The following is a 27,388-nucleotide window of genomic DNA, read 5'->3' on the forward strand; positions in this document are numbered from 1 at the left end:
CCTCCCGTCACGTGACGGCCGCCGCCCACTTAGCGGGACCCGCGGCTCCGCGGTGGAGGCAGGGCCTGGCTGGGAACCGCCGGGCCTCTCGGGGCGGGGCAGCCGCGACGGCTCAAACCGCGGCTTGGCTGGTGGGGCAGGGCTGCGGCTGAGAGGCTTGGCTCTACCCCGCGGGTCCAGGGTGGGGAGTCGGAACCTCAGGTGCAGGAGAGGGCAGGGCAAGGGGCACGTTTCTAAGTGCATGTTCTCTCTGCCTTCGCGAGATTGCCGAGCCGCGCTTTGGAGAGGTTTGCCTCAGCTCTGTGCCCATCTGATAAGTGAGCAAACTGAGGCCGAGAAGTGGGAGGCGCTACCATCTGCAGGGTCAGGCAACCTGCTCCGGGGAGGCTGGGCACCAAGACTTAGGGGTCGGTTTTCCTAGCCCAGCTTGGGTCGGTGGGCGTCGGGAGCAAGGGCCCCACACCGTTTCCTGCACCCTCCGCCCCGTCGCACCCCTCGCCGCTGCGAGAGGCTCCCTAGAGGAGGAGCTCCGCACGCGTAGGAGGAGCCAGGGCAGCCCCTAGGAGCGGGGACACAATCCTGTGGGATTAGAAGCAGAGCCCGGGAGGAACCCCGTCAGCCGGGCGGGCAGAAAGCTTCGGGAGCAGCCTCATGGAAGACAAGCAGATCCTGTGCGTGGGGCTAGTGGTGCTGGACGTCATCAGTCTGGTGGACAAGTACCCTAAGGAGGACATGGAGATAAGGTAGAGGCGCCCGGGCCCCTTGGACACCCCAAGGGCTCCTGCAGCCCAACGTTTGTGCCGGCGCCCCCTGCCTGGGAAGGCTGGGGGGCTCTCAGCAGGAGAGGAAAGAATTGAGGCCTTTAATAAGACGCCCCAGGACTTGGATGGCACCGTGTTGGCCAAGTTCAGTTTCAACCCTGGGACTGTGTCAGGAGTCAGGATACTCATATTACTGATAAGCAAGTAGAGACTCAGAGATGAAGTGATTGACCCAAGGGCACGCAGCTAGTAAGGTGCCAGCCAGTTTTCTTTTGTTTTGTTTTGTTTTTTTTTTTTTTTTACCTTCAAGACTATCTACTTGCCTCTCACCAACATTTACTTACCACATGTATCTTTCACCTATTTCTGAAAAAGACTTGAGGTAGCTTGTGGTAAGAGGTATGTACAGCTACACTGTTCAGGAACATACACAACCGTGGGGTTTGAGCTTTGTAGCTCAGGGCTTAGTGGCACTGGAGGCAAATGTGGAGATGCCACAGGGTATGGAGACAGCTGGCCCATTAGCCACGGCAAACTTTTCCCTGGTGCTAAATTCCAGAAGGAATCTAACTGAAGTCTTTTTTGCAATGAACAATATGCAGTAGGGTAGAACATCGTTCTCATTTCTCTAATAGAAATTGAAGAGTCATTTGTTGGTTCTTGCATTTACTCTTGATAAGGGCCCCACCATCACATTGTAATGCCATGAAGGCATTTCTGTGGGGCAGGATACTGGCTTGCCCTTGGCACAATTGAGTGCCCAGGACACTGAGAATTGCTCCTTATTTATCAGGTGTTTCAGCAAAACTGGATAAGCAGCAGTTCAAGACTAAACTGTGGCAGGACACTGCAGCACTGACAGCCCTGAGGCTGACTGAGAGGAGATAGCTGGGCATACCCCAGGCTTTGGGCCCTCAAAGCACAGTCCAAGTATTATCCATACTCTCCTCCCAGCAGCGCATGGGAACTGTGTAGGGAGCAGTCAAATCCTTTTCATAGATGAGGAAGCTGAGTAGTTGGAAAAATCAGATGAGTTTTATAAGGCCACAGAGTTAATTAGTGGCAGAGCAGCAACTGTAAGTCAAGTCTCCTAACTCAGAGTTTAGTTCTTTGGCCCTCTGTCATCTCTTTTGCACCCTGTCCCTTTGCTTCCCATCTCATGGAGTTGACCCTTTGCTTTGGTTTGCCAGAGGTTAGAGCCCCTTGCCAGGGGAGCAGGGACAGTGGAAGGGGCACAGGGTGTGCTGCTGTGTAGACCTAACCTACTTCCCAGGACACGGTAGGAAGGTGAGGAGTCGGGCTTACTCTCAGGAAAGCAGTGCAGATTTTGGGGTGACAGTTTCTCCAAGGCCTGTGGAGGGCCTGGGGAAGGGCTGGAGTGCCCCTTTCTACCAGTGCTGATGTCCCATTTCCTTTCAGCTTAATTACAGGAGGTTAGGAGGAGGTCCTGCTAGCTCCCATGCTGCCGAGCAGGTTAGGAAGGTGGGTGCTAAGTGAGACACCTCTCTAAAGAGCCCCTTCCCACGTTTGCCATGCTCCCAGCCCCATGGCTCTGCTTCTCTGCAGCCCAGCTCCTGGACTCTAGTATGCCTCCCAGAAGAGCACACCCGTTTGGGGACCCTGTCCTTGCTGGGTGTCTCAGCACCCCCGTCCCAGGGTCTCTGTGCTCGATGGGCAGTTGGGCACTCTCAGGAGCTGCCATTTGGAGGCAACGGCCTGTGCCTCCCAGAGTTCATGCCGAGGAGAACCTTCCAGAAAGCATCCCCATGCTCAGCTGAGCATTTCTGCACAGGAAGTATCAGTGTGATCTGGAAGGGCTTCCACAGAGTAAAATGCCATACACTTTCTTAGAAACCTCATCAAAGCTTGGGCCTAACAACTTTTCATTTAAAAATGCAGAGTCAATAGCAATGGCTTTGGGGTCGGGAAACCTGGGTTCTGATCCCAGCTTTGTCATTAACTATTGGTGTGATCTTGACTAAGTCAGAGCCTTCAAGACTCCTTCTTTCTTTCCATGAAAATTTCTCTAAAGCACACAGCTTGAAAAATCTTTGACCCTTTACAAATTAGTATCTTTTTTCCTAATGAGATCATGCTACCCTTTTCCCAAGGCTGATGGGAACTTCAGGATTAAGATCTGTGTACAACTAGACCTGAGCATAAAAATTCTAGTTCAGTTATTTCTCTGAATTTATGGTTCTTTGGTACTTGTTCCTTTTATTATAAGCCGCTGCAATTACTATTATCTTTATTTGGGGGAACTGGCACAATAGATATAACACCACTGTTCTTATCTTGCAGGTAATAACACTGTTAACAGTATTACTGGAGCACAAATAAGAGGTCATTTAAGTGCTTTGACTCTGTGTGCATAAGTTATCATTTTTGTTCTTGATCACAGTGAAGCCCTACAGGTTTATCTTGTTAGTTTCCTTTTGATAGATTTTCAGTAAAGATGGAGAAAAGCTAGTAATCTTTTTAACTTTTGACATAAAAGTTAGCTCCTCTCACCTCCACCGCTTCTTAACTGACAGTGTCTGGGTCTGCTCTCCTATCTCACTTTATTAATATTTAATGACTCTGCAGTTATCACCAAAGTAGGTGCTCCTGACAGAAGCAGGTGTAAATGTGTACCTTTGGGAGGAGGCACTTCGTCTTTGAGGTCCTTGGAGATGCAGCTCTCAAGGAGGAGGAGGAAGGTGCAGCCCTCCAGGAGCAGCTCTGATGGGGGAAAGCTGGGTTGGTGACATTGAGGAGATGACCCAGAGTTAGTGTGGCCCTCAGATTGTGATGGACCCAAGTGAGTGGCATCCCGCTGTCCTAAGAACAGGTGGAAGTGTTGAAAGTAATTGCTGTGAGCTTGAATTTAGTCTGGGCTGGGGAGACAGACCTGGCTGTGGCCAAGCCCCTTCCCTGGGCTGAGCCTCAGCTATCCCATGTAGAAAATGGGACAGCAGCCTAGGCGCTTTCTGAGGGGACCCCCCGGCCCTTACATTCTGTGGGCCCCTACACAGACGACCGTGGTTGGCCCTGCTTATCCTGGGACCAGTACCCTGCCAAGGCTGCAGGGACGTCCTGTGCTTTGCAGATGCATATCCCAGAGATGGCAGCGTGGAGGCAACGCATCCAACTCCTGCACTGTTCTCTCCCTGCTCGGAGCCCCCTGCGCCTTCATGGGCTCGTTGGCCCCCGGCCATGTTGCTGAGTGAGTGCAGGAGGGAGCGCCCAGGGGGAGGTTTTCCTGTATGGTGGGGGGAGAAGAAGGATGTCTCAACCCCCGGGGGTGGGGCAGGGTATAAGAAATGGTTTGTGGCCACCAGAAATGGGTGGGAGGGGTGCGGTGGAGCACCAGGCTCCCAGGCGGCTTATCTGCTGTTCAGGTGTTAATGCTGCACTGGCAAAGGTTTCATTTCCACAGCTTGCTTCCTGGCTGCTCTCTGGAGCCTGCTTAAGCTTCCCCACCTCTCCCTCCTTGCTTCCTACAGGCTCTCTGCGGTGGATTTGCCTTTGCCCTTCTTAAGTCCCTTAACCTGGCTGTGCCTGAGGCAAAAGGCAATTAGGGACACTCTGTACCATCCTCCAGCATTCATGGTCCCCGGGTCCAGGCCCACAAGTTTATTTCTGAGTTGAGAGGCAGGGCTCATGTCCCTGTTATTCACTGAAGCAGCAAGAGTACCCAGCCCAAGGACACCATGAAGCCACATGCTAACGCTGGGCGCAGAACCCATGCCTCCAGCTCACTAGCTGTCAAGGCTATAGCCCGTAAGTGGCCCATGTGTCTTCTCCATGTTGGCTGGTGCAGGGAACCCAAGAGTCCTTTGACCTCTGGTGCTGCCGACTCAGCAAGCGCTTATCAGGAGGTGAGGCCCACACTTTGCCCACTGTGGGCACTGGGGCAGGCTGCCAGGTTGCTGGCTTGTGAAGCGCAGCCCTTTGAACCCTGGTTTGAGAGGAGCTGTTGCCAGAGCCCAACCACCCGAGCCACAGCCAAACTCCCTGCCTTGATGAACTGGCACGAAGCAAATAGAATCTGCCCTGTGAGATGAGACAGAGAGACTCCAAGCCAAGGGCTGTGCTTAACCCGCTTCAATAGCTCCTTTCCTCCAAGCTGGAGGCAAGACTGTGGCTCTTGCTCACAGTGGCAGACTCTCCTTTACGTAGCAATGATGCTGATGGCTGGGCCATTCAGATTTCTCCCCATGTGTTCAACAAACTTAATGAGCACCTACCATGTGCCAGGTACTGTGGGTGCACAGTTATTTAGCAAACCAAACCATATTTCTGATTCTTTGGGAAAGCTACTATTTAAAGGATCCTTGAGTTGTAAGTCAAGGAATGGGGCCATGACTTGGTACCTTTATACAAATCTGTATTGTCCAGCTTTGGTGTTGCTGAAAGTGGGGTCTGGCCATAGTGAGAAAGGACAGGGTGGTGGCTGGGCTGCTGGGCATAACTGTCAGCTCTTGAGCACAGAACTACATTTGCAGAGAGGGCTGGGAGGGGTGGGGCTGGCCTCCTGCTGGGGCAGTCTTCCTGAGAAGACGCACCTGGGCTCACTCTGCTTGGAGCGCATTCTGGGAAAGAGTCTGGCACCAGCCCATACTGAGTGGCATCAGGCACTGGGAGCCAGCTCATTGTTGGCAGAGTTCACCTGGCTGGGAGAGGACAGGGCGGTGAGCAGGCCCACCAAGGCAGTACCCTCTCCTGGCTGGGCATCCTGGAGGCAGGCGGAGAGTGAGCGGAATCACAGCATTAGGATTGGAAGGGACTCCAGAGAGGAGAGCACCATGGCATGAGCACGTAGAGGGCAGCTGGGGGGCAAAGTGTTGCCTTGGTGATTAATGATTAATTCTGCCTGGGCATTGCATGAAGCAGGCCAGGTGCCCCCACCTGCCCGGTTCAAACAGCATACAGGTTCTAGGCCCTAAATCTACCCTTGTTAGCTTATGAGCAGGGGTAAATCCTTTCCAGCTTGAATTGGACTGAAAGACAGAGTTAGGGTTGGAGCATGCTTCAGTCGAGACCGAAAAGCATGTCCCTTAGTGTCTCTCTCTCTGCACTCCTGCTTCTCCTGCCCCTGTGCACAGTCTGTGGCAAGACTGCAATTCCCAGTTCTCTCCTAGCCCCATCTGCTTGTACCCTGCCTTTCAAGGTCCTTAGTGGACCTGCCAGCTACCCTCCAGTCCCCCAAATCCTTGTTGAACGGCACCTCTCGCGGGTTACTCCGCCCTGGCAGTTTTGTCCTGGATGACCTCCGTCGTTATTCTGTGGACCTACGCTACACAGTCTTTCAGACCACAGGCTCCGTCCCCGTCGCCACGGTCATCATCAACGAGGCCAGTGGTAGCCGCACCATCCTATACTCCAACAGGTTTGTACACCTGTCTACACTTTGCCAGCTGCTATCGCTGTCACCAAACTCCCAGAACAGGACCCTTCTCTCAGAGGCCGCGTGTTCCAGCGCTGCCTCCTCACTCCCATGGGAGGTCTAGGTCACTTGTAGGCTCTAATCTGTATCTCCTTCCCCTTTCCCTGGCTCGGGCTTCACCCCAAGCTTCCTGGTGGCTGACTTCAGGCGGCGGGGCGTGGATGTGTCTCAGGTGGCCTGGCAGAGCAAGGGGGATACCCCCAGCTCTTGTTGCATCGTCAACAACTCCAATGGCAACCGTACCATTGTGCTCTACGACACGTAAGGCCCCCTGGCCTCACCCTGACACAACCCACCAATCAGTTCCCTCACTCGCCGCTGTGGGCATCTTAACTGCTGCCCTCTGTACCAGAAATTGCCCCCAAGTTGTTCAGTGATTTCTGAATTGCTTCCAATTAGGGGAGAAGTGAGGTGGGAAGGGATGGGCCTTGCTCTGCCTGGTGACTTGGCCTTGGTCAACACCAAGGATGGGCAGGCAGGCCTATATAAAATGTAATTTATGATGTGATTCCTCCATAATTAGTCAATCAGCAGCTTGGGTGTGGATGTGGAGAAATTGTCCCTAGGACAGAGGGCTGGGAGATGTGACTGAACCCTTCTTAAGCGCTGAAGGGCGGGAGGGCGAGGCACTGGGATTTCCAAGGTCAGCCCCAGAGTTGCCAGCCTGCAGCATGACACCAAGGAGCTCGGGTTTGGGTGTTCAAAGGAGATGTGCCCCCAAAGGTGCCAGACCAAACATGCCACAGCCATTTCCAGCCTTTGCTGAAGGAGAGGGAAGGGGAACACTGGGTCAGCAGATCAGGGCCATCTCACGTGGTGTGAACTGGAGGGATGGGCCATCCCTTCAGGGTCACAAGCTACTTGGTAGAGGCCCTGTGGGCCTAGACCCCTCTCATGCCTTGCAGACTCCCTCCTGAAAGATCTCAGAGGTTTAGTTTACTGTGAACCCCATATGTGCCAGGTACTATGTTAGGGCTCAGAGAGCCCAAGCCCAGCTGCCCTGGGGTTCGGGCCATCCCTTCTGCCCAGCATGACCACTGGACCCCTGGGGAGCAGGGTGGTCATCCAGGACAAGCTTTACAGTCCTGGGCTCTGTGTATGTGCCAAGCAGTGAGTGGGTGGGGATATGTGCTAGACACAACCTTCACATTGGGCAATCTTAGTCATCTGCCCATTAAGTAACAATCTGTAGCAACTTTGATCAAGGACACAACATGGGTATTCATAGGGAGAGAGGGAGAGAAGCTTTCAGGACATACGTTTATTGTCTGCTGGCCCCAGTCCAGGCATATTCCGCCTCATTTACCAATGGGGAAGCAGCCTCAGAAAGGCCAAGGTCACGCAACTAGTTAGGTGGATGAAGGATTCGACTACAGAACATAGAGTGTAGGTTACCCGCCAAGGAGGCAGACCCCTTCTTGGGTCTCCACGCCCAAGCCAGCCAAACATAAACTCTTCCTCAAGGGCCAGCTACTTTTTGACCTCAGGGTTGTGACAGGGAGCTGCCAAACTCAGGACAGGAGTGCCATGGGTGCCAGAGGAAAGCTCCCGACACGGGGGTGCCAAAAGAGAGTGGGACCAGACCAAGCATCGCAGCACAGGATTCGCCTTTGCCAGGCACTGCATCCTGGGAGCTGTGTGCTGCTGGCAAGGGGGATTCTGGGAAATGTAGTCCCAGGCTCTTGGTGCATTCTGGGAGATGTGATCTCCAAGATGCACAGTGCTGGCCCCTTGACCCCATACTGCAGTTGAGTTTACCCTTAGGTAATAGCACACCCTCAAACTCGGGCAGGGGCACCCCAACAAACTGGGACAGGGCCCATCCTGGAGCTGAGCCTGAGAATCCTGCACTGTGGATCCAGCTTCCTGTCATGCTGCTGGCAATGCCAAGCACAGGTCCCCAGCAGCCAGTTAGAAATCCTGACCCTATCATGCCCCTTCTTCTCTGTCCTTTCCATCTTGTGACCTAGGAACCTGCCAGATGTCTCAGCTAAGGATTTTGAGAAGGTTGATCTGACCCGGTTCAAGTGGATCCACATTGAGGCAAGCCCCGCCCTACCTGTGTTTGGAGGGGCTCAACCTGCCAGCCCCCTTCACATGTTCTGCCTTCTTGGTTTCTTTGAACCATCAAGTACCTTAGAGATAAGTGAATCCTACCCCCCTCATTCTCTCTCCATTCTTCGTTATGTTTTCAGGTGAGGAAACTAAGATTGGGTGACTTACTCAAGGTCACACAGCAGGATGTAGGCACAGCTGGCTCCAAGCAAAGTCTGGTGCCTCCTGTGTTATGGGCTGCCCCATCTCCTCCAACTCTGCCTTGACAGGAAGCTGGCTGCTTAGGGCCTGACCCATTACCTCTGGGGGAGCAGGAAGGAGAGGGCCTGACCCAGCTCCCAAATAGAGGGAACTAGGACCTTCACTCCAAGAGAGGTTCTGGGGTCTGGGTAGGAGGAAATGCTGAGAAGTCCTGCGTTTTAATCCTAGTCCTGTCATTTAAGTTATTGTAGGTCCTTTGGAAAAATCTTTTATTCTTTAGTCTCCTCTTCTATGAAATAAGGGAGCTGGTTGATAAGGTCTCCAAGGTCCATGACAGCTCTAAAATTTTATAACTTCCAGCCCAGCCTCCCTCTGCCCCTCTCCCCCCTCGCCCAGAATTCCAGCAGGGAGGGAAAAATGAGCTGGATCAGCTAGGCAGTGGCCAGCAGTCCTGAGCTGCCCTGTCCTGCCCCAGGGCCGGAACGCCTCAGAGCAGGTGAAGATGCTACAGCGGATAGACGAGCACAATGCCAGGCTGCCTCCAGAGCAGAGGATCCGGGTATCCGTGGAGGTGGAAAAGCCCCGAGAGGAGCTGTTCCAGCTGTTTGGCTATGGAGATGTGGTGAGTGCCCCATGCAGCCTCTCCTCACCACATCCCGCTAATGTGTTTGTTTTTTTGTTTTGTTTTGCTTTTTGAGACAGGGTCTTGCTCTGTTGCCCAGGCTAGAGTGCAGTAGTGCCATAATAGTTCACTGCAACCACACACTCCTGAGCTCAAGCGATCCTCCTGCCTCAACCTCCTGAGTAGCTGGGACTACAGGTGCTCCACACCATGCCCTGCTAATTTTTCTATTTTTTGTAGAGATGGGTTCTCACTATGTTGCTCAGGCTGGTCTCAAACTCCTGGCCTCAAACCATTCTCCTGGCTCGGCCTCCCACAGTGCTAGGATTACAGGCATGAGCTGCTGAGCCTGGCCTAATTGCTTCTTTTTTTTTTTTTTTTTTTTTGAGACAGAGTGTTGCTTTGTTGCCCTGGCTAGAGTGAGTGCCGTGGCGTCAGCCTAGCTCACAGCAACCTCAAACTCCTGGGCTTAAGCGATCCTACTGCCTCAGCCTCCCGAGTAGCTGGGACTACAGGCATGCGCCACCATGCCCGGCTAATTTTTTCTATATATATTTTAGTTGTCTAGATAATTTGTTTCTATTTGTTAGTAGAGATGGGGTCTCACTCTTGCTCAGGCTGGTCTTGCTCAGGTTGGTCTCGAACTCCTGACCTCGAGCAATCCACCCGCCTCAGCCTCCCAGAGTGCTAGGATTACAGGCGTGAGCCACCGCACCCAGCCCCTAATTGCTTCTTAAAGGGATCCAGGGAGTCCCCTTGTCCTGCCTACCATGTTTGGAATGGCCGTTTCTGGCTTGGTGGTGTTGGAAGGTGGGGGAAAGCAAAGACACAGACCCCCAGCTCTGGGCTCCAGTGCAGGCTTCAGCAGTATCCAAGGAGTAGAATGTCTCCATCCCAGGTGGGTGCATAGGTATGGGGTACCCAGAGGGCTTGGACAGGGCCAAGACACCCGCAGGGCAAGCCTGCGTGGAGGCATCTCTTCTCTGGGCCTCCTCAGTCTTTTCCTCTGCAAAATGAGGGCACAGAACTGTTCTCTGAGGTTTCTTCCAACTCTAGGGTGGGTGGCAGGTTGTGGGAGCCAAGAGGGGTGAGGGGAGGGTGGGAAGGAGACTTGCAGGAGGTAAATTTGAGCAAGAATGGGATGCAAATGGAATCTGGGAGATAATCCCAGCATCAGAGCTGGAGCTGGTGGGAGATCACTGGCCCGTTGGTCCTCAACCTTGGCAGCTCATTGGAAAATATGGATGCCTGAGCCCCACCCTCTCAGTTTTCATGATTGGTAGAAGTAGAGCCAGGGCTTCGGTATTTTTTACTAAAACTAGCTCTAGAGATTCTAATGTGTAGCTAGTGTTGAGGGAGTTCTAGAACCACTCCCCCTCCCCCTGCTTTTTTTATAAATGAAAAAAATCAGACCTAGAGAGCATAGTTGTGTGGGGAAAAAACAAAATGAAACGTGTTCCTGAGAGCCCGCGCAGCGCGACCTGGCGGGGATGGCGTCTACCCCAAGATGGCGCTCAAGGCTTTCTCTGGGGCTTTAATTCCATTGATCCTAGAACGAATGGATCAGGGCTTTTGTGTCACAATTTACAAGGCTGTATTCTCGCATATCTTAAGCACATATAAACACATCTTCCCGTGGGACGGCAAGATGCTATGTTGGGGATTTATGTGGCCATGTTATATGTTAGGGGGTCATAACATGAGGGCAACGCCAGGCTGCCCTTGGTCAGTGACTAGAGTTAGAGGTGACTGCCACCCTCTCTTCCACTGCCCACAGGTGTTTGTCAGCAAAGACGTGGCCAAGCACTTGGGGTTCCAGTCGGCAAAGGAAGCCCTGAGGAGCTTGTACAGTCGTGTGAGGAAAGGGTGAGCCCGGGACGCCAAGAAGGGGCCCTGGGGGTGGGAGGCGAGCTGGATTCGGGGGTCTGCCCTGGCAGGGCATGGTCTTGGGGAGCGAGTGAGTCGGGTGACACCCAGCTGAGGGGAGCTGTCTTGCAGGGCTGTGCTTATCTGTGCCTGGGCTGAGGAGGGTGCCGACGCCCTGTGCCCTGATGGCAAATTGCTCCACTCGGATGCTTTCTCGCCACCCCGCGTGGTAGATACTCTGGGGGCTGGAGACACCTTCAATGCCTCTGTCATCTTCAGCCTCTCCCAGGGTGAGTACCCCAGCAGAATGGGACAGGGCTGAGACTGCCCCTGCCCCAAACACCTGGCTGACACAGCTACTTGTCCCTCCTCCAGGGAAGAGCATACAGGAGGCACTGACGTTTGGCTGCCAGGTGGCCGGCAAGAAGTGTGGCCTGCAGGGCTTCGATGGCATCGTGTGAGAGGTGTGTGCAGGAGGCACCAGGTCATCAGCCCCTCAGAGGCTGGCAGCACTGCTGCCGTTGCCTTCTCCCCTCCGTCCAGCCTGGCATCTGGGCTGCCCTGCTCCTCGGGCAGATGCAGGGTGTGGGGAGGACTCTGCTTGTGTCCTGTGTCTCCCACACATCTCTCCCTGTGAAGCCTCAGAGCAAATAAATCTATCCCCGAGTCAGCTTCCCCTGGCATTCTGTTTGGCCTTCTTGAGATCTGAACTTCTCTGCTTGGGGATTCCTAAGGCTTTGACACTGTAGTCCTCCTTCTTTTTGTCCATTCCCCAAATTAACCTTCCCACCCAGGCCCAGAGGAGAAGCTGCCTGGGCCAGAGCAGCAGGAAGTGCCCCAGGCTTGCCGCCAGCTCTGTTCTCAGAGTGCAGGAGGCTCAGCTCTTCCTGGGGAAGTGCAGCCACTGGCGGGAGGTGGGCCTTGAGCCTTCCTGGCTGGGGAGGACACTCAGCTCCCCACATCCCAGCGAACCTTCCACATAACCAGCAGCACGAGAAAGCTCCTCTGGGCCCCCGTGCTCTGTGGACTCCACTCCCATGGCCCCAGGAGCTGGGAGCCCACGTGGCTACCTCAACTGCAGTCCAGAAATATTTCCCCGTGGACTGCCCCGGAGCCTGAAAGCCCCACCCTTGTAGACTGCCTTGTAGTTAAGGTGGTGCCTCGGCCACAACAGTGACCCAGATACTGAGTGTTGCTGTCTCTCGGGGAGATCAGGTCGCAAAGGCATATTGGAACTGAGGGCCAACTCCAACGTGGGAGTTGGGGAAGGGTGGGGAAGGCCTTATGATGCGATGAAGGCACGGGCTTTAGAGTCGGATGGACCTGGATTCAAATCTGCCATTTAATTAGCTGTGTGTCACCTTAGGGTACAGTACTGAGCTCAGGCTTTCTCAATGTCCTCATTGTCAAATGGAGCCAATTCTGCCTGATCATAGAAAATCATATAATATATAAAATGCCCAACATGGTGCCTGATGTGTACTAAACTCTCAAAATATGGTAGTTAATATTTCTGGGGGTGGTGGGCAGATACAGGTTGATGGGGACCATCTGCCCTGAGCATCCGGAGGGCACAGGATGTCTGAACACCAGGTGAAGGGGGAAAAGGAGAGTATCGGGGCCCCGGGGATAGACCGAGCTTTCCTCACAGGGCTGTCTGCAGCTCGCTGTGGCTGGTGCTATAGACTCCGCTGTCTTAGCACCCTGGGCTGGACACACTGGGAAAGCTGAACCCCTGTCCCTCCAAGGGCCTGTTCAGTCCCCAACCCCCTGTGCCCCTGGGGGGGTCTGGGCAGACTGGACCAGCAGATAGATGGCCTGGGGGGATAAATTAATTCAGTCATTTATTGGTTGTCTGGGCCCTAAAGCTGCCACTTAACTTAGGGTCTCCCTGAGCTGCACAGAAGACCTGACACCTACTGGGGCCAAAAAGGGGACACAGAAGTGGTCCCAACACATGTGCCTCCTTTAGTGGCTTGTGTCCTGGCACTGAGACTTCGAGGACTGCAAGCCTGTATCCTCAAGGTTTATATCTCATCATTCTCCAGTTGAATACTGTGAACCTCAAACTCATTTGGGGTGTTCTTCAACTCCAGTGTTCCCCCTGGAAGCTCTTTGGCTTCCTCCCCATTGTCCCTGGCCTCTGTCTGGCCCCCAGCCTCCCCTCCAGGACCTGGGGCATCTCCTTCAGCCTCTGCCTGGCCCCCAGCCTCCCCTCCAAGATGCGGGGCATCTCCTTCAGCCTCTGCCTGGGCCCCAGCTTCCCCTCCAAGACCTGGGGCATCTCCTTCAGCCTCTGCCTGGGCCCCAGCCTCCTGGACAGGCTCCAAGGACTCCCTTCTGGTCTCTACGTGGCCCCCAGCTGCTTCTCTGGGATCCAGGGCTTCCTGTGTTTCTTGCCTTAATGGGCTTTTCACTAACAGGGACTGCCTCCCAACAGCTTGTGGCTCCCGGGGAGATGGAGCAAGGGGCTCTCTGGGCTCTGCCTGCCTGGGGGCCTCTCCTGGGAAGTTGACGAGCTCTGCAGGGGTCATGAGTCCATCCCCATTCAGGTCCTGGGTCTCGAGCACCTTGTCCACTACCAGGACCACCTGTGGAAGCACAGAGTCACTGTGGGGTCTCCAGTGGCCAGAGATGTCCCCAGGAGCCCTGTCCCTTCCCAGCACACCCCGGCATCCCTGCCATGCAGGTTCTGAGTCCTCCTTTTACAGGAGATTCACCAAAAGAGTCATGATGCAAAAGACCAAAGCCCCGAGGAGGAGGACGGGGTTCTCACCCAGCAGAGCTCACCGGGTTGGTGGTAGGAGAGTCAGCAGCTCCAGGGGCCAGGGCGGCTGTCAACATGGACAACAGCTCCAAGCCATCCAGCTGTCCACTCTGGTCATAGTCATGAAGGGCAAAGAGGTAGAGGAGAACTAGGAAAGAGAAGCTGGGTTAGAAGAGGCGTCCAGGGGCGAGTGGAGAAGGCAGGAGTCGATGGGCAGCCAGAGGTCAGTGTCCCCCCCCCCCGCTGCCCGGGCCTCCCATGCACCAGCCCCTTCAGCCCAGCCCCTCACCCTGCTCCCGGCTCAGGTGCTCTGGCTCCTCTTCCATCTTCTCTAGTCCCTTTAGGTAGCCCTGCAGAAGTCTGTCAGAAAAGTGGAAAATCAGTCCGAGAGAGGCGAGTGTACAGCCCAGGGGGCCTGATCTACGCAGGGAAGGGCCCAGCCCAACCTACTCACCGGAGCTGCTCCTGGCCCGGCTGGAAGGGGTTGGGCAGGAGCTGGTGCTGCACTTCAGAGTCCAGCCTGGAGGAGGGAGGGAGGAGCAGCTTTGCAAAGAGCCTCCCTAAGGGCCCAGCCTGCCAGTCTTCCACCCCCGATCTCCCGACAGAGTTCTCTCCCCAGACCCAAAGGGAGTTGCTCCCACAAAAGTCCCAAAAACCTTGTGGGGAAGAGTCCCTTCTGGCCTCCTTGAAAGCAAAACCTTACTCCTCGGGCCCTGTTTTTGCAGCTGCCTTAGACTTTAAGTGAAGACCCAAATAAAATATCTAGTTTGATAGAGGCCAGACGAGGCCACACCTAGTAGACACAAATTGGAGTCCCAAGAAAGCAGGCCAGGGAGTGGCAGGACAACACAGGCCGCAGCTCCCCTCTTCTTCAATGCTGGGAGCCAAGGGGCAGGTCCCTGGCTGAGCCCAGTGGTACTGCCCAGTTTTATACAGACCCAGTTTGCTCCATGACAAGATTGACTCTTACTTGTTCAAGCAAAGGGCATATATGTTGGTTTTGGGGTTTCAATCTGTTCAGGATTTCTTTGTCAGCCTTTCTGGCCCAAACTGCTCCCAGGTCTGGATGGGGCTACCTGTTTGCCCAAATTAGTCCAGACCTGTGATGCCAGAGAGCTGACAGGGGTTGCTGCAGCAACTTTTGTCACTGCAAACAGTCCTTGCGGCTGTTCCTGTATCTGTCTCCCCTCCTACCCAGCACACCCACGATATGTATTAATACATAAAATCTTTAGAAAGGTGTCCACATAAAATAGAAACAGTGTGCTAATCATCTCTATTTCTTTGGCATTCCCATTATAAAGTCTTGGTAAGAGGACTGCAGCCCCTTTCCTGGCCCATAGCTTCTTCTTCTCCCTGTTTCACACCACACTGGAGCTGAGCTCCCTGCTCCCAAGTGGGTGCAGAAGCATGCACTGAATGCCCACTTTGTGGCATTCTGACAGGCACAAGGCACCAGGTTGAAGTTGGGGGATGCAGATATCAGGGAGCCACACCCCAGTCTCCTGCCTCCCAGAGGGGCCCACCACACCCTCAGATTCTCTAGAGACTGGCTCTGCTCCCACCCTACCGCCCTGTCTGCATAATCCTGTTACCTCGTGGCTCCATCCTTGGGAGCAGCCTGACCCAGGGGCAGCAGCAGCAGCATTAACACTCTCATCATCAGAGGTAACATCCTTCCGGAAGCTGGAACTAGGACAGAATTAGGGAGTCAGGGGGAAGGGGAATCTGCTGAGTGTTGGGGATGGGTTGGGTTAGACAGAAACAGCTTCTCTCCCTGACTCTGCCTGTGGCCCAGGTGACAGGACTCCTGCTCAGGGAGGACTCACACATGGACATCAGCGATCCCCCATGGAACTTGGTTCAGAATGAATCTTACTCCAGCTCTAGTATATAAAGCACATAAAAGCAGACCCCCTGTGGTGGAAGCAGTGCTGGGGTGGGTCCCCCCCCCATTTCCCTTGTCCCTGCCCTCCCTTGTCCCTGCCAGCCCCCAAAGTGCTCAGAGAAGTGCAGCTTTGGAATGTCTGATCATATTCAGCCCATTCATTTAACAGATGGAAAGGAGCTCAGTGAGTTTAAGAGAAAGGCTAGATTTGAAATGCAAGGAGTCACAAAAAGACTAAGACTGAAATAGAGAGGCAAAGAGGGAAACAGATGGTTAGTCTGTATTTACTAAACACCCACTGAAGAATAAATCAAAAGAGGCTCAGACTCCTTGAAATAGGTCTAAACTCAGGTACAGACTGAAAACACACAAAAAAGCAACCTCTGAGCCCTACGGAGGCTTTGCAAAGCCTTTCAGGCTCCACAGCCTAGCCACAAACTGCCTTGCTCCTCCCCCACCTCTGGTGGTGGAGATCGAGAAACCCCCTAGGAACTATAGGGTCCCTCCTAAAGCTTGCAGCACTCAAGTACTCCACCTGGGGCCCCAGAGTCTGCCACAGACACAAAAGAACATCTCAGCAGCTAGCTCTATCACACAAACATCCACCAATCACAGGGAGAACAATGATATAGCTCATCATAGCATCTTCCAACTCAAGCAAACAGGGTGTGGCTAATTTATACTCACAAGTACCACCCACCATCACCAAGAGTAAGCTGGGGGACTTAACTCACTACACACTGTTGGGAAGAGGTGATGAAAGCAGGTCAGAGGTAACCCAAGAGGTACACCAAACCTGCTAGGACACCCCATAGGCAACTCAGGACCAGCACTCCTTTCCCTGGCATGCTCAGGGATTGATCTTAGGGGCCCCAGAGACAGGTCTGTAAGCCAGGCCTAACACCCCCAGGTCTCAACCAAGAGGCCAGATGAGAAGGAACCAGTGAAAGAACTCTGGAAACGTTAAGAATCAGAGCAAAAGGACACCCCCAAAAGAAAACAGTAACTCCTTACCAATGGACTCCAACCAAGATGAAAATATTGAAATGACAGATGAAGAATTCTGAATATGGATTGTAAGGAAGCTCAATGAAATACAAGAGGAAATAGAAACCCAACACAAAGAAACCACAAAAACAATGTAGGAAATGAATGAAAAATTTACTAAGGAAATCTAATTATCTTTAAAAAAATCAAACGGAACTTCTGGAAATGAAAATTCATTCAAGAAATACAAAACACAGTGGAAAGCCTTCAGAATAGGCCAGATTAGGCATCGGAAAGAATCTCAGAGCTTGAAGACAAGAACTTTGAGTTAAACAAGCCAGTCAAAGAAAAAGTTCTGAGAAACAAGAAAAATGAACAAAACCTACAAGAAACGTGGGATTAAGTAAAGAGGCCTAACATAAGAATCATAGCCATCCCTGAGGGCAAAGAAGAAAATACACAAGGGTTGGAACACCTATTTGAAGGAATAACTGAGGAAAATTTCCCTGGCCTTGCTAGAAATCTATACATCCACATATGAGAAGCTCAAAGGACCGTTGGGAGATTCACTGTGAAAAGGCAATCATCAGAACACATAGCCATCAGACTGGCCAAAGTAAACATGACAGAGGCACTCCTAAAGCAGCAAAAGGTAACTTACAAAGAAAAACCCATCAGACTAACTGCAGACTTTTCAACTGAGACCTTATAAGCCAGAGGGGATTGGGGCCTCGTTCTCAGTCTTCTCAAACAGAACAATAGCCAGCCTAGAATTTTGTACCCTGCAAAACTAAGTTTTTTATATGAGGGAGAAATAAAGATTTTCTCAGACAAGCAAACACTGAGGGAATTTGTTAAAACCAGACCTGTCCTGCAGGAAGTACTCAGAACTGCCTTATGCACGGATCAGGACAATAGACATCCACCAGTGTAAAATAACCCAAAAGCTAAAGGTCAGAGTCCAGATACCACAATGGCTCAAGAAGAAAAACAAAGCAATAAAGTTCTATTAAACAGGATGAACAAAAATCCACCCTACTTATCAATTCTTTCAATAAATGTGAATGGCTTGAATGCCCTACTCAAGAGATGTAGGATGGCTGAATGGATAAAAAAAAAAAATACAAGCCAAATACCTACTGTCTCCAGGAAACATCTAAGTCACAAGGACTCATTCAGACTCAAGGTAAAGGGATGGAAAATAATATTCCATGCAAATAGAAACCAAAAGAAAGCTGGTGTAGCCATTCTTATGTCAGATAACATAGGCTTCAAATCAGCAAAAGTAAAGAAAGACAAAGATAATGGTGAAGGGAACAATTCAACAAGACATAACAATCCCAAATGTTTATGCACCTAACACAGATGCACCCAGATTCATAAAGCAAACCCTACTTGATCTAAATAAAATGACAAAAAGCAGCATCATAATAGCTAGGGACTTCAACACCCCACTGGCAGAAGGAGACAGATCCTCCAAGCAGAAAATAAGCAAAGAAATGGGGGACTTAAACTGAACTCTACAACAAATGGGCTTAACAGACATTTACAGACCATTCTACCCAAAAACCACTGAATGTATGTTCTTCTCATCAGTTCATGGAACATTTTCTAAGATTGATCACATCCTAGGCCACAAAACATGTCTCAACAAATTACAAAAATAGAAATTATACCATGCATCTTCTCAGACCACAGTGGAATAAAATTCGAAATCAATTCCAACAGAAACACTCAACTCTACATAAAGTCATGGAAATTAAACAACCTACTGCTGAATAGTTATTGGGTCAAGGAGGAAATTAAAGCAGAAATAAAAAGATTCTTTGAACTAAATGACAAAGGGAACACAAGTTATCAAAATCTGTGGGATACAGCAAAAGCAATCCTAAGAGGCAAATTCATAGCCTTAAATGCCTACATCCAAAAGACAGAAAAATCACAAATCAACAATCTAATGAATCATCTCAAGATATTGGAAAAGGAAAAGCAAACCAATCCCAAACCCAGCAGAAGAAAAGAAATAACTAAGGTCAGAGCAGAACTAAATTAAATCTATAATAAAAGAATTATACAGAAGATTAATGAAACAAAGAGTTGGTTCTTTGAAAAGATGAATAAAATCCACAGGACTCTCAGTAGATTAACCAGAAACAAAAAAGAAAGGACCCTAATAAGCTCAATCAGAGACAAAAAAAGAGATATTACAACTGATATAACAGAAATACAAAATATCACCTCTGAATACTATAAAAATGTCTGTGTACATAAACTTGAAAATGTCAAGGAAATGGACAAATTCTTGGAAACACACAACCTCAGTAGCCTCAGTCAGTAAGAAATAAAATTCCTGAGCAGATCAATATCAAGTAACAAAATTGAAGCAGCAATAAAAAATCTCTCAACAAAAAAAAATCCTGGACCAGATGGTTTCACAGTCAAATTTTACCAGGCCTACAAAGAAGAACTGGTACCTATACTACAGAAATTATTTCATAACATAGAGAAGTAAGGAATACTCCCCAACTCATTCTACAAAGCCAATGTTACCTAGATACCAAAGCCTGGAAAAGCCACAACAAAAAAATAGACCAATATCCTTATGAATGTAGATGTAAAAATTCTCAATAAAATCCTAGCAAACTGAATTCAGCTGCCCACCAAAAAAAAATAATCCACCATGATCAAGTGGGCTTCATCCCAGAGATGCAAGAATAGTTCAACATATGCAAATCTATAAACATGATTCATCACATAAATAGAAGCGAAAACAAAGACCATATGATCCTCTCAATAGACACAGAAAAAACATTTGACAAAATTCAGCACCCTTTTGTGATAAAAACTCTTAACAAAATAGGCGTAGATGAAACATACCTCAATATTATAAAGGTCATATATGACAAACCTACAGCCAACATCATACTGAATGGGGAAAAATTGAAAGCATTCCTGCTTATAACTGGAGCCAGATAAGGTTGCCCACTGTCACCACTTCTGTTCAACATAGTGCCAGAAGTCCTAGCCAAAGCAATTGAGCAAGAGAAGGAAATCAAGGGTATCCAAATGGGGAAAGAAGTCAAACTATCACTCTTTGCTGATGATATGATTTTATATTTACAAAATCCTAAAGATTCTGCCAAGAGATTCCTGGAATTGATAAATAAATTCAGAAAAGTCTCAGGTTACAAAATCAATGTACACAAATCAGTAGCATTCCTATACACCAACAGTCAAGCTGAGAATCAAATTAAAGACTCAATACCTTTCACAATAGCAACAAAGAAAATAAAATACGTAGGAATATATTTAACCAAAGAGGGGAAAGACCTCTACAGGGAGAACTATGAAACACTGAGGAAGGAAATCTCAGAGGGTGTAAACAAATGGAAAAATATATCATGCTCATGGATGGGCAGAATCAACATTATTAAAATGTCTATACTACTCAAAGTGATTTATAGATTCAATGTAATCCCCATTAAAATACCAATGTCATTTTTTGCAGATCTAGAAAAAATAACCAGAAAGGCCCCAAATAGCCAAAGCAACCTTAACCAAAAAGAACAAATCAGGAGGCATCATTTTACCAGACTTCAAGCTATACTACAAGGTTACAGTAACCAAAACAGCATGGTACTGGCACAAGAACAGAGACATAGACCAATATATCAGAACAGAGAACCCAGATATAAAACCATCCTAATATTGCCATCTAATCTTTGACAAAGCAGACAAAAACATACAATGGGGGAAACGATCCCTATTCAATAAATGGTGCTGGGAAAATTGGATAGCCACATGTAGAAGACTAAAACAGGATCTGCACTTCTCACCACTCACAAAAATTAATTCACAATGGATAACAAGACTTAAACCCAAGGTATGAAACTATAAGAATTCTAGATGAAGAGGATAGAAAAACTCTTATAGAATTGGCCTAGGCAAAGAATTTATGAAGAAGACCCCAAAGGTAATCACAGCAACAACAAAAATAAATGGAAAAACAAACACCATGGGCGCTCATCTTTAAATTAGAACTAAATGATCAACACTCATGTGTACATATGGTAGTAAAATTCAACAGAAATCAAGCAGGTGGGAGGGGGAAGGAGGGGATAAAGGGTAAATTCACACCTAACATATACAGTGAACACTATCTGGGTGACGGACACACTTATAACTTTGATTCAAAGTGTACAAAAGTAATTCATGTAACCAAAACCTTTGTACCCCCATAATATTCTCAAATAAAAAATTTAAAAAGAAAAATTAAAAAAAGAAAACACAACAAATCAGGGTCAGAACAACAGTGGCCCCAGGAATTGCTGTTCACTAAATGCAATTAGGAAAATCAGATTGAAATATAAAGGAAGAAACAGAAACTTCCCCTTAGACCTACATCATACACGCCCATTGTCAAAAACATTCATTCAATTATATGAAAACAGTCAAATATAGAATAAATCAATCAAAACACAGAGCATGAAGCTGTGCCTAGTCCTGGGGAGTATACAGATAATAGGAGTTCCTGAGGGAGCAGAATCCCACCAAAGCTGAGGCCTGAGACCCCAAACCCATCTCTCAGAAGAAAAATCATCAGATGCTTGGTCTAAGCAGAGAACATGGTACCCTACATTCTGCTGACGCTGAATTTTCCTAGAGGAAGGTCCATAGCTTTCAATAGGTTGTCTAAGAGTTACATGACCCTAACAAGATTCAGAACATTACCAGGGTGGACATCAGTTTCCTAAGGGATGAGGGGGTAGAGCAGGTGAGCAACTGACTAATAAGAAGATAAACAAAAATTCTGCCTTTTTGAGCTGCCTTGAGGAAGAAGCAGCAATGGAACATGGAAGTCCACAAGAAGATGAAGCTACCTAGAATCATAGAGCCTGTCTTCATTTTTCTGTGCATACATCTGGCCCCAACAGGTATAGTGAATACACACAGTTTGTTGGTATCTATAGCCCCAGTGGCCAAAAGGATGCTGAAGTCATAGCTGCCCTGAAGATGTTCACCAACATTGGCTAGCAACATAGACCCTTGGGTTTTAGCTGTGCCCAGGAGAAAGGACAAGGTCTTGGGCCCATTCAAGGCAGACAGCTGGAACTGAGATCTCAATATCAACCCTCAAAGGGACACAGCCCAGTAAAAGAGTGGACTAGAAAGACATCCAGACCTCCCTGTATGTCTGGGCAACATACAGCGACATGTCCCAGTGAAGGTAACTACAAAGCTGGATAAAAATAGTATTTTTTCAAAAGCATTGAATTGGCAAGAAATTCTCAAAAGTACAAAAGCACAGTGAAAATGGTAATCCGGGGAAAAAGTGAGGGTGCCGTCAGCTTTCGCCTTAAGAGTATCTGCCAAACCAAACCCAGGTGAACTTGAGCTATCGTTTGAGCGCTTGTGCAGTGAAGAAGACCAGAGATAAAGCCTGGGCCCACCCAGTGTGAAGAGACTAATAGGAGATTCCCTAGATAAAGTTGGGATTCCAAGCAACATATTCTCAATATTAGGGTGAACAAAAAGTAAATTTGTTATGAAGAAGGGCAGCAAAGAATCTTGCCTATCTTGACCTTGGTCCTGCGTAGAAGGGAGAAAAAAAATCTTCAGATGACTGACAGAGGAAAACATACATCCTCTCACTCAACTCCAAATTAGGCCTCAAAGAATTTCCATAGGTAAAGTTTCAAGGAACATGAACTCAGGCAAAAAAGTTATAAACATATAAAGAAATAAGACACTGTGAGTAAGAGCCAGCAAAACAACTGCATACAAAGCTAAACTTGGAAAAACTAAAAATGTTGGAATTATAACACACAGAATATAAAGTAGGTATATTTAATATGCTTTAAGAAATTTAAGGGAAGTTTGAAATTATGAGAAAGAAACAAGGAGGCATAAAAATTACCAAGTAGATTTGAAGATTCGGAATTATAATTCTGAATTCATATGCACCTAATAATATAGATTTAATACAACTTTTAGAAATAAAAGATTGATTCAAAAAATGCAATGGGTGAGTTAAGTAGGTTAGATACAGCTGATATGAGAATTAGTGAACTGGAAAATAGATCTGAATAAATTATCCAGAATTAGTTCATTTGGTCAAAGACATAGAAAATATCAAATTAAGGTTAAATATAAAACAAAAGTGATCTCCATGGAGGATGGAGGAGATAATAGATAAAACTGGCTAGAAACAGTATTTGAAGAAATAATAGGTGAATTGTTCCCAGCAGGTCACAAAACACTAATATGCTGATCCAGAAAGCCCAACAACCCAGATTAAATAAACAGAATGCAGATTAAATAAACAACAATGCAGATTAAACAAACAGAAATAATCACCTAGACCTATTGCTCTGAAATCATAGAAAAAGAAAAAGAAAAGATCATAAAAGCAGTCAGAAAGAAAAAACAAATCATCTCAGAGGAAAAGTAATTAGACTGACAGCTGATTCCTCAACATCAACAGTAATGCCAGAATCCAGTAATATAGTATTTTAAGGTGTTCAAAGAGGAGGGTAAATTGCTATTCCAGAATTACATTCTCAACAAAATTATCTTTCAAGAATGAGGCGAAGTAAAAAAATCTTTAGATAATCAACTTAGAGAATTTACCACCAGAATACCGTAATTAAAGGAAATTCTAAGGAATATATTTTAGGAAAGGGATCCTAGAAGGAAGGTTTGAAATGCAAGAAAAAATGTTAAACAAAGAAATCAGAAAATATGTGGGTAAATAAATCTAAACAAATATAGACTGTTAAAACAATGATAACTATGTTAATACATGGGGCAAAAAAGGTGGCCTGAACTACAATATTGCAAAACAACAACATATAAGGCAAAGATGGTTGTTTGGAAAGAGAATAGACATATTGATTAACTTTGTTAAACATGCATGTTAAAATTTTAAGGATAACCACTAAAACATAGAAATGGAATGTACAGGCCGGGCGCGGTGGCTCACGCCTGTAATCCTAGCACTCTGGGAGGTCGAGGCGGGTGGATCGCTTGAGGTCAGGAGTTCGAGACCAGCCTGAGCAAGAGCAAGACCCTGTCTCTACTAAAAAAAAAAAAATAGAAAGAAATTATCTGGCCAACTAAAATATATATATAGAAAAAAATTAGCTGGGCATGGTGGCGCATGTCTGTAGTTCCCTGGGAGGCTGAGGCAGTGGGATCGCTTAAGCCCAGGAGTTTGAGGTTGCTGTGAGCTAGGCTGATGCCACGGCACTCACTCTAGCCCAGGCAACAGAGCAAGACTCTGTCTCAAAAAAAAAAAAAAAAGAAATGGAATGTATAACCTCAAATCAGTAGCCAAAAAAAGAATGGATTTTTAAAAATCAACCCAAAGGAAGGCAAGAAAAGAGAAAAAAAGAAACAAAAAAACAATAGAAAGTGTAAAATAAAATGGTAGCAATATATCCAAGTATATCAGTAATGATAATAAATATAAATAGTATAAACTCATCAGTTAAGAATCAAAGGGTACACAACACAAAATACAGTTATATCCAGTTTTTAAGAGATTAACTGAAGAGTAAAGATCCAGAAAGATTGAAAGTAAAAGGATGGAAAAAAGATATATAAGGCAATCCTAGTCAAAGAAAGCTGGTATAGTTTTATTGATACCGGATAAAATAGACTTTAAGGTGAAAAACTTTATTATAGGTAAAAGAGGGCCATTACAAATGGCAAAAATTTAATCTAGGAAGATACAGTAATTCTGAATTCATGTGCACCTAATACATAGCCTCAAAATACCTGGAAAAAAACTGGCACAACTACAAGAAGGAAAAACCTAATCTTCCCTTTATGGCAAGAAAATTTAATATATTTCATTCAGTATTTGAAAGATTAAGCAGACCAAAAAAAAATTTGTAGGAATGTAGAAAATTTGAATAAACATTTAATAAGGTTGAGCTAACCTTGAGCTAATGAACCTGTATAGAACCCTACTTAAATCCCTTAGCAATTACATACATATTCTTCTTCTTCTTGTTTTTTTTGTTTTTTTAGAGACAGGGTTGCCCAGGCTGGAGTACAGTGGCATGACCATAGCTCACTGCAGACTTGAACTCCTCCGCTCAAGTGATCCTCCCTCCCCAGCTTCCCGAGTAGCTAGGACTACAGGCAGATGCCACCAAACCTGGCACACACAGAATATTTGTAAAAATTGGTAGCTAATAGACCAGAGAACATGGCTCAATGAATATCAAAGAATCAGTCTCATGCTATGTTATATGACCAAAATGAAAGTAGACTAGAAATCAATACAAAAATGATGAAAAAACTCTACAAACATAAGTTTGTAGAATAGGGATAAACATTACTCATTTCCTTAATATTTATTGAGCATCTACTATATGTAAGGCACTATCTTATCAATAAGCTGATAGCTTAAGGCAGATTTACTTATTCTTGTTCCCCCTAAAGCTTGCAAATATATAAGTAGGAAAAGATACAAAGTTAAAACAATTAAGAGAAAAACACAGAAACACAGGATTGCTAAGAAATAGCTGGTATAGGCCAAAGTTTAAGGGTATGGGCCCTAAACTCAGGCTGTCTAAGTTCAAAGCCAGGCTGTGCAACTCACTAGCTGTGTGACTATTTGTGCTTCAGGTTTTCCATCTGTAACATGGGGCTGAGGAGAACACCTCTTGCAGGACTGTGGTGAGGGCTTAGTGAGACGAGATATGTAAAGTGCAAGGCCTGGTATACAATAAGGCCTTTTTCCTTCCAAAAGTTGTCCTGGACCACTCTGCAGTGGCTTCACACACACCCCCATCGCCCGTCTTCCCACCTGGATCTCCTCAAATAGCTTTCTCCTCCCCATCTGTTCACTGCCAGGACCTAGGCCAACAGGAGGCAATGCAGTAATTGAAATCCCTCAGAGCTGTCAAAACATATCATCCTGGATTAATGTGTTATCATCCACTAGCAGTTGCCTTTAAAACAAGGACATTTGTGAATTCCAAAGAATGAGGCAGGGTGTGGTGGGTGACTCACACCTGTAATCTCAGCACTTTGGGAGTCTAAGGCAGAGGAGTTCAGGAGTTCGAGACCAGCCTGGGCAACATAGCAAGACTCCGTCTCTACAAAAAATAAGAAAAAATTAGCCGGGTGTGGCGGCGCACACCTGTAGTCCCAGCTACTTGGGATGCTGAGGCAGGAGGCTCACTGGAGCCAGGAAGTCAAGACTGCAGTGAGCTATGATCAGGCCACTGCACTGCAACCTGGGGTGACAGAGCAAGACCCTGCCACAAAAAGAAAAGAAAAAAAATTTTTTTAAATAAATCTCTGGTGGAAGCAGTTCTGGCAAAAAGGGCAAGCACCCTTGGGTCCTGCCCATCTACTCACCATTAGGCCAATTGTGGTGGTTTTAAAAACCTGTCTACAAATTCTTTGGCATTCCTTCCCACAAAATCTGGAGTCTAATTCACCTTCCCTGGTATATGACCTGGACTTAGTGACTCCTAATGAATTGCTCAAGTGATGCTACATGACTTCCAAGCCGGGTCATAAAAGTGACATAGCTTATGCCTGGTTCTGGCTCATTCTCTCTCTCTCTCTCTCTCTCTCTCTCTCTCTCTCTCTGTGTGTGTGTGTGTGTGTGTGTGCGCACACGCACCTTCCCCTCTCCCTCTCTTGACATGCCAACATACATCTCTGGAGCCTTGAGCCACCATGGAAGGAGTCTGACATCCCTGAAGCCACCGTGCTGGAGAGACCATGTGGAGGAACACAGAGACAGAGATGCCTTTGGAGACTCCAGCTGCTCAAATCTTCCCAGGCCAATGACCAGACAACTGAGGGAGCAAACCTTCAGGTGACTTCAACCCCAGCCTCCGAGCTACCCCAGCCATCACTGAATGGGGCAGAAATTGTACTTGTCTCCATAGCCCTGCCCAGACTGCTCTCACGAGCAAAGTCAACGTTATCCTTTTATGCAACTACGTTTTCAGGTGGTTTGTTAAGTTGCCATAGTAACTGGAAGGCCAACCCTGCAAGGGCTGGATTCATAGATGTCACACAGGGTCCTTCTCTCAGAGGGGTTCGATGCTTAGTCTAATGCTCTGCTATCACTGTCTTGAAACTCTCAATCATTTTTGTACTGGGCCCTGCAAATTATGTACTTCATCCTGAGCCCTATCCCCAGGAATTACTGCCACTCTACTCCTCTACAGAGCTTTGGAACCAGCCAGACTTACTTTCAAATCCCAGCTCTATCATTGACTGCACCTGTGACCTTGGCTAAATTAATTAGCTTCACCAAACTGCAGCTACTTTATCTGCATACCGGAGATGATAATACTTACCTTCCAGGGTTACAGTGAATAGTAATAGGATAATGCATTGCTTCTTGCACATACTAATATCATAGCTTTTTACCATTGTCTCTGCCTCTGGTATCTTCTCTATTTAAAGAACCCTCAATACCCACATCAGATAAATCTTCCTTTGCTAGAATCTCACTGCTCCAAAACCTTCAATAGCTCCAATTTCTATTATAGTCCAGAGTCCTCACCTGGGCATGCAAGGCCTTGTACAATCAGATCTCAAATTACCTTTGACTCATCTTCCAGTGCTCTGTTACACTAACACTCTGCTTCAAACAGAGAGGCTACTGGAGTCTCCTAAAATACTTTTCACTTTGACTTTTTAGTCCCTTTGCCCAACCTGCTCCATCCTCAACCTGAAATATTCTGGGTCTTCCTGACAACCTTGGCATTCACTTGTAGTCCACTTCAAAAAGTTAAATAATTGCATGTGGACTTTTAGTGTAATATTCTCTTAT

At 47.7% G+C, this 27,388-nt stretch overlaps 2 protein-coding genes across 5 annotated transcripts in view; one reads left to right on the forward strand and one right to left on the reverse strand.

Moving 5' to 3' along the window:
* Positions 1-95: 95 nt before the first annotated feature.
* On the forward strand, positions 96-11,608 carry KHK (ketohexokinase). 3 transcript variants are annotated; one of them, XM_045549240.1, is made up of 9 exons: positions 109-743; positions 3,850-3,966; positions 5,998-6,132; positions 6,316-6,450; positions 8,160-8,232; positions 8,921-9,067; positions 10,845-10,933; positions 11,066-11,223; positions 11,309-11,608. In XM_045549240.1, exons 1-9 carry the CDS (start codon positions 652-654, stop codon positions 11,392-11,394), a joined length of 1,032 nt encoding a protein of 343 aa, XP_045405196.1. In that variant the 5' UTR covers positions 109-651; the 3' UTR covers positions 11,395-11,608. The 3 variants fall into 3 exon arrangements, with proteins under 3 accessions (XP_045405199.1, XP_045405196.1, XP_045405198.1); XM_045549243.1 differs by lacking the exon at positions 6,316-6,450 and having other exon boundaries at positions 96-743; XM_045549242.1 differs by lacking the exon at positions 5,998-6,132 and having other exon boundaries at positions 112-743.
* Positions 11,609-12,760: 1,152 nt separating this feature from the next.
* CGREF1 (cell growth regulator with EF-hand domain 1) overlaps positions 12,761-27,388 on the reverse strand; it is a 16,059-nt gene continuing 1,431 nt past the window's right edge. For both annotated transcript variants that reach the window (XM_045549244.1, XM_045549245.1), the window contains exons 2-6: positions 15,296-15,392; positions 14,155-14,220; positions 13,990-14,060; positions 13,724-13,848; positions 12,761-13,524 (exon numbers count right to left, since the gene is read on the reverse strand). In XM_045549244.1, the coding sequence (XP_045405200.1) occupies positions 12,961-13,524; positions 13,724-13,848; positions 13,990-14,060; positions 14,155-14,220; positions 15,296-15,375 (906 nt within the window). In that variant the 5' untranslated portion in view covers positions 15,376-15,392 and the 3' untranslated portion in view covers positions 12,761-12,960. The remainder of the gene's footprint in view (positions 13,525-13,723; positions 13,849-13,989; positions 14,061-14,154; positions 14,221-15,295; positions 15,393-27,388) is intronic.

This window comes from Lemur catta, chromosome 4 (assembly GCF_020740605.2).
Source record: "Lemur catta isolate mLemCat1 chromosome 4, mLemCat1.pri, whole genome shotgun sequence".
Classification (NCBI taxonomy): Eukaryota; Metazoa; Chordata; class Mammalia; order Primates; family Lemuridae; genus Lemur; species Lemur catta.